The sequence below is a fragment of the Benincasa hispida genome, chromosome 11, assembly GCF_009727055.1.
Source record: "Benincasa hispida cultivar B227 chromosome 11, ASM972705v1, whole genome shotgun sequence".
Classification (NCBI taxonomy): domain Eukaryota; kingdom Viridiplantae; phylum Streptophyta; class Magnoliopsida; order Cucurbitales; family Cucurbitaceae; genus Benincasa; species Benincasa hispida.
The window spans coordinates 34,752,912-34,759,737 of record NC_052359.1 but is presented as its reverse complement, the minus strand read 5'-3'; the positions used below and the strand labels follow the sequence as shown (position 1 = coordinate 34,759,737).

At 33.7% G+C, this 6,826-nt stretch overlaps 1 protein-coding gene across 2 annotated transcripts; it reads right to left on the bottom strand.

Annotated features, from left to right (window-relative positions):
* Positions 1-703: 703 nt before the first annotated feature.
* Positions 704-3,971, bottom strand: LOC120091649 (protein GAMETE EXPRESSED 1). 2 transcript variants are annotated; one of them, XM_039049749.1, is made up of 7 exons: positions 3,831-3,971; positions 3,138-3,632; positions 2,191-2,778; positions 1,992-2,118; positions 1,535-1,721; positions 1,298-1,445; positions 704-1,206 (listed from the first exon to the last, which is right to left on the bottom strand). In XM_039049749.1, exons 2-7 carry the CDS (start codon positions 3,608-3,610, stop codon positions 957-959), a joined length of 1,773 nt encoding a protein of 590 aa, XP_038905677.1. In that variant the 5' UTR covers positions 3,611-3,632; positions 3,831-3,971; the 3' UTR covers positions 704-956. The 2 variants fall into 2 exon arrangements, with proteins under 2 accessions (XP_038905677.1, XP_038905679.1); XM_039049751.1 differs by having other exon boundaries at positions 3,138-3,629; positions 3,831-3,870.
* Positions 3,972-6,826: the final 2,855 nt, after the last annotated feature.

Here is a 6,826-nt window from a genome sequence, read left to right as displayed (position 1 = left end):
CAAGTGTGTGTATGTATTCAAACTAGTACCTTTGAATAATATTCAAAGTGTCTAGGGGTGAGCATGATAGACAAAAAAATCGAGCACATGGATTGAACTGAAGTTGATCGATCAGAGAAGGAGAAGGGTTGGTCGGTGTCGATTTGAGAAAATTCCAAATCGAAAAATTTTAAAAAAATAATAAAACCGACCAAACCGACCGATCGACTTTTACTCCTCAATAATCAAGGTCGATTTAAGCATTTACTAAACCGACCATAATCAGTTCGATGGAGGGTTGGTCAGAAAATCGACTCCGACGGACTGTTGCTCACCCTTAAAAGTGCCTATACACATGGGTGTATGTATAAATGACCTTGAAAGTAGAGTGACACTTAAAAGACAAAGAGAGTCACTAAGTAATATGATATCAGCTCCACAGAACCACAATCTCCTTTCTATCACACTTAATATTTGTTGAGTCTTTCACAAAATTTCAACTATCAGTATAAGCAATTGATTAAATTAGTGATTGAATAGTCATGAGGCAAGAGCATGCATTTATGTTGATTAGTGATTGAATAGTCATAAGGCAAGAGCATGCATTTATGTATGGGTGAAGTGTGTGGGTAGTAAATAAACTAAACAGAAGCATGGTTCAAATGAATTCCCTGTTCGAACTATAACTTTAGACACATTGGCCAATGCCAATGAAGATAGATGGATTCATACACAATATTCAATCCCAATATTTTTTGCCCATGACAAGAGAACAGAGAAAAACAAACAAACATTTCCCTATTGATGGAACTCTTTACAATCATTACTTTTTCTCGGTGTACTGTGTACAAAAAAGATGGTACATACACCATAACATTCCTATGTGTGTATCCAAATCAGAGAAACTATCATTTTAACTTACAAAGTAAAGCTTTAAAAATTTAGGTACAGCCATAACTTAAGTTATAAAAGATAAATTACGGACGGAGGGGTCGATGTCGAAGATTGTACCTTCTTGAAGTTGAAGCAGTTGTGATTGAATTCTCTCCCACTTCTTCTGGGAGAACAAAATCAGGATCTTCAACATCTTCAGATAACTCAGTGTCAATCCATGATGACCAGTTCACCTCACTATCACTGTCCCAAGATAACTTATTTTGTGTTTGCATTCCATTGATTCTTTCCATTAACATTAATAGCATGTGATGGTTCAGAACATCATAGTCTCTGCAATTTTCAAAACATTATTAGTGAATTGGTTTTTCATTTATGGGCTAAGGTTTAATTTCATTTGGTTTACGTTCTGTGATGGTTTTACCTGTATGTGCAAATCGCATGTAGAAGCTGAAGAGAAGCAATGAGTAAGAACATTGTCCGCACTGAGTTTACAATCCATGTTTTCTGTTCCATGTCGAACATCTCAAACCGAAGTATCGCTACTTCTATTAAGAATGTAACACATAGCTCTGGAAATCATGAGATATTTTATTTGATCAGTGATTTATCTGACTTTGGCTAAGAGAAAAAGATTTTTTTTAATAGAAAATTGTGTTACCGATATATAGCCAGGGCCTAACGGTGTATGTTTGCTTGGTGCTACTGAACATGTAGATGATGAAGATTGATGTGAAGTAAATGAAGAAGACTTTGATTAGCCGAGATTCTAGTAACATTGCATTGTGCAAGGTGAAGAGTTTCTCTAATGCAATGAACATGCTTGCTTGCTTTGATTCAAATTTTTGCTGTCAACAGAGCGAAGAATGTAAGAATCTGATTCAGATTATGTTAAAGCAGTTATAAAAAGATAAAACGATTCATAATGAAACTCATTCACATAAGCTTTTGAGTTCATAGTGATTTATTTTATCCTTTTCTTTTTCTCTTCTAACATTTTTCAAGTACAACAAATACAGAGTTGGCCTAATGTTACATCACCACTAAATCCAAAAGCTTGAAATATCAGTTACCGTAAATTTAATCTTTTTATAATACTTTAACGGCTGGAAGCTTACCTGAGCTTCCAAGATTGATTTTGAATTGTCCATTAAACGATCATGAAGTTGTTGGAGTTGTCCTTGTCGCTGAAGAAGCTCCTCCTGTTGTTTGTGGCCATATTCAGCTAACTGTTGCAGCTTACTCCTGCAAGTCACAAAGCATGTTAGAGAAATTTTAATTAGGTCTGGCTTGATTCTGAATCCTAATTTTATATACCTGCTTTCCTCTAGTGCTTCCGATTGAACTTTGCTTAAAGAATGAAGGCCATTAAGTGCTGTGGACTGAGCATCTAGAAGTTCTTGTTGTTTGTCCAATGAAAGCCCTGCCATATTCCCAATATCATCAGCTGTGCTCTGGAGGTACTTCATCTTCAAAGACATTGAATCTCCCACTTTGGTTATCTCCTTTTCGATCTCAATGGCTTCTTCTCGTAAACCATCCATCTCTCGGCTAAGGTTGCTGTACGAATCCTGAAGCATTTCCATTCCTTCCTCCAAACTTTTTCTCAGTTTTAACTGACCTTCTTGGAGTTCCAACTGGGATGTCTCTATCTTCTTGGATTGTTCATAAACTGCTTCAGAGTGCTTTAGAACAATGCCCATGTGATCTTCTAGTTTCCTTGATGTTTGAGCCATTTTTTGTATCTTAATACCAGTAGAGTTCAAGGAATCAGAAATTTGATATGAACTTTGCAGCAGAGATTCCGATTTTTCCTCAATAGATTCTAACTTGACTTCTGCAGCTTCCGAAGATCTCTTCAGTTCATTCACTAACCTCTCTGTGTCATGCTTGAAAGCATTAGCCCTGGAAACAAGATCACAATCAATTGGATATGATGTTAATATTACAAGGAAGGTAACCAAAATTGAATGAAAAAAATAAGATCGAACCAAATGCCCTATCGTTTCAATTCACTCCTTATGGTTCATGTTCAAATCCAATTTGCTCCACATGGTCTTAAAAGTTTCAACTTAGTTCCTATACAGTCTATGTATACTTTAGTTTAACCAAGTCAAGTCATGAGGATCAAATAAGAAAACTTTAAAGTTACAAAGACCAAATTAGAACTAAAACGAAACTATAGAGATCAAATTCGAAATCATAAAACCATCAAAACTAAACAGAAACAATTTGTAATCTAACCAATAAGATAGGATACTCACTGTAGCTGATGACAGATGGAGTTAGTTTCAAGATAGAACTCAAGATAGATCCTATGCTCATGTTCATTCAAGTATTTGAGGCATTTGGCCATGGGGGATTTAGCATCACAAGAAGGAAAAGCAACCCTGCCAGAGTCCTTCTGAAAGCAATCACTAAGATGCCACGCGAATCTCGACCGTTTCTCATCCGCAGCAAAAATCTCGGAGCAACCCACAAAGAGATGCCTATAAGCACTTTCCCAGCAAGAATTAGACGAACTCAATTTATTCTTAGCATTCTCAATTCTCCTAACCCCCTTTTGATCATCAAAACCCTCAATCGCAAATTCCGAAACACTTCCACCTTCAATGCGGTTAAAAGACCCAACAGAAGAACCCGAAGACGAAGAAGACGAAGAAGACGAAAACCAGTTCCACGACTCACTCTTCGGCAACGCAAATAACAAAATCACCAAAAGCAGAATATGCTCCATCGGAAACCAAACCTACCGTCTTCTGCCAAAATCAAAATCAAAATCACTTCGATTACCTAATCGCGTGGAATTCAATTCTACTCCAACAGAGAAACAAAATCATCAACATGCCCTAAAAAGTCATTAATCGATATACAAAGATAGTTTTGAAATTGTGTATAACATGTAATAATGAAAGGATTAAGTGTGAAAAGAATTGAGAATTTATGAGAAAAAGTACCTGAATTGTTGGGGTTGAAGAGTCAGTTTTTGTTGTGGTGTTTCTGACGAAGACGACGGCGGAGATTTTGAAAGGGGTTTGTATTTATAGGTGGGCAGTTGTGAATTGCTTGAAAAGGAAAGGAATTAAAACGGTTCGTTTTGGAAAGAGGCGCGAACCTTTGTCCGTTTTTTTTTCCTTACACCAATTTCTTTCCTTATCCTTTTTGGTTTATTTTATTTTGTTTTATACACTATTTTTGCTTTAGACTTATTGGGCCACTTTTTTCTTTTTCCTTTTCTTGTTCGTTTCTTTATTTATATTGTTAAATGTAAAAGTTTGTTTGTTACTTGGATGACAAGGTAAGGAGATATTTGGGAATATAATATTATAATATGTGTGTAGTTTTTTTTTTTAACATGTAGTCATTGTCAATGGTTATTTGATTATGGTTAAAATAACATTTTGATTACTATATTTTTAATTATCTAAATTTAGTTTATGTGTCTATATATATTTGAGAAAATTAACCACATATTAATAGTAGGGACTAAATTTGAAATTTAATGAAATTACCACGACTAAATTTGGAGAAATAAAAATATATAGATCAAAATGAAATAGAAGTCAAAGTACAAAAACTAAAATGATATCCAGACATTTTCTTTTTCTTTTTTACTATGAGGATATAACAAAAAAAAAAAATAATAATAACATCTTTGTTGTTTGGTTTATTTCAATAACCTAACCTAAGACCTAGGGCTTCTTTTTCGTTTAAAAAAAAAAACTTAGTACCTAAGAGGAAGATTTGGTAATCAGCCCACCTCTTTTAATTTATATATCACGTTAAGGTAATAATTGTTGTAAACGATCGCCTATACCTCAATTGGTTAAGATATCTTTGGCCTAAGAAGTTTGAAGTTTGAATCTCTTATTCTATATCTTATATTGTTGAATTAAAAAAAATTATTGTATGCATTGACAATTGTACTTGTCAAGTGGATGCATTGTTGTTCTATGTATTTATTTTAATGTAAATATTTTGTAACATTATATACATATATATATATATATATTGAAATATGTAATATTCTCTATTAATGTATGGATAAAGTTGGGTACCTTATCTTGATGATACTATGGATATGGCTCATTTATAATTTTCATAATTGATGTAAGTATTAAAAATTATCTGATCCTGATCATTCATGTGGAGATACATGAGTGGGGTATCCTACACAGAGAGTTTATATAAGACCAGACCATGAAATGAATAGTCTCTCTTTTGTAACACCGTTACTAGAAGAGACTTACATTTCACCAGGATGACACTAGGTGACTTGACCTTAATCCTGAATGAGTTGTAAACTTCTCTCTAGGAGGCGGTCCTTTGATATGCGTGTGTAAGAGTGACCAGATTCGCCGACTCAATGATCTCACCATTTTGGGGATTCGTCTGATTGAAAAGCTGGGAACACAGCTACACAAGAAGGAACTCACTCATTTCTGTTGTTAGGGTAAGCAGATAAATTACTCCCTTAAGAACTGATTCCAGGTTTTGAACAATGTGGTGTCACACCCTCTCCTAGCCCGAGAGGGGTTCAGTTATAGTTGGACTATGAATAATTGTTCATTAGAGGGATCTATGGTATTTAAGAACTTAGATGTAACTATAGGAGTAAAACGGTAATTTTGACCCACTGTACTTACAAACAATTTGTGAAGGGTCAATGATTATTGATTTATTATATCCAATGAACACAGAAATACATCTATAGTGCGAAGAGTACAGCTTTAGTGGAGTGATCGATAGTTAATAAATGAGGATTAATTTAATTAAAGAATTCAATTAATTAATCTCGTATCATTGGAGCTTCAATCCGTAGGTCCATAAGTATCCTTGTTAGCTCAATAAGGATTAATGAGAATCAAATTAATTTTGAATTAATTTGAATTGTTTAAATTAATTAAAGAAAATTAATTGTATGAGATACAATTAATATAATGTATGTTGGTACATTATAATATAAAATTTAATGAGAGAAATAAATATTTGAATATGAATCAAATATCAATTATATAAATATGATTCATACATAAACTATAGATTAAAATTAATATGCATATAATATTATTTATAGGTTATATGAAAGAATATAAACTATAACTTATATTATATGTGATATAATAAACTATAGGTTATATATTATATGAGATATAATATATAGTTATATTTAATTATATTAATGTAATATAATTAAATTACTTTAAATTTGAATTCTTAAAATTCAAACTAATAACAACCAGGGAGTTAATTTTTCACATTGTGGGAGTTATCTCTCATAGGTGTGCAGAGAAGTTGAGAGAACAGGAGACATTCATTACGGGAAAAAATTATGCAAAAACTTATCTCTTTCTCAAATTCTTCTTCCCTATCATAAAAATTAAATCGGCAAGCTCACAAACTTCGTTGTGATTCTCACTTGAGAATAACAAGGTAATATTGTGGTGGTGTCCTTATTGTCGTGTTTATGATCTTGTTATGTTGCTGAGTTCGTGAGAAGCGAATGAGATTTGTTCATAGTCTCACCGGAGAGGAAACATGAAGAAAGGTTCTTCAAAGGTTAGTACACCATTTCCCTTTTTCCTCTCTGTAATATTTTGTAAGAAAGAATGCTTTAAAAAAATATGTTTATCTCTTGTTTTCGTCCTCTATTTTTTTAAGTTATATAAGATGAAAAACTAATGCATGAATATGTTCATACACTTCCGCTGTGGGAATTCCAATCCCTTCAATTACCAAATTTGGTCAACGTGCAAAAAAGGAAAACAAAGAGAGAGAAAAGAAAATCTTCTCCTGACCGTAGACCTCCCTTCCCCTGATTCTCTCACTTCCCTTCGATCTGAGTAGTAGCCGCCCAAGCCAGTCGTTTTTCTCTCTCATGTCTCTCAACTGTCTCTATTCTGCAACCGACCATCCGCACGCGTTTGCTCGATTTGTCATCAGTTCATTAGGT

Bases quoted from the DNA above. Each gene is read 5' to 3' on its own strand.
- LOC120091649 (XM_039049749.1), bottom strand. From the start codon at position 3,610: ATGGAGCATATTCTGCTTTTGGTGATTTTGTTATTTGCGTTGCCGAAG. The intron at 2,779-3,137 runs GTGAGTATCCTA...TCTTGTTTCCAG, and splicing joins TCCATCTGTCATCAGCTACA to GGCTAATGCTTTCAAGCATG. The intron at 1,722-1,991 runs GTAAGCTTCCAG...CTCTGTTGACAG, and splicing joins AATCAATCTTGGAAGCTCAG to CAAAAATTTGAATCAAAGCA.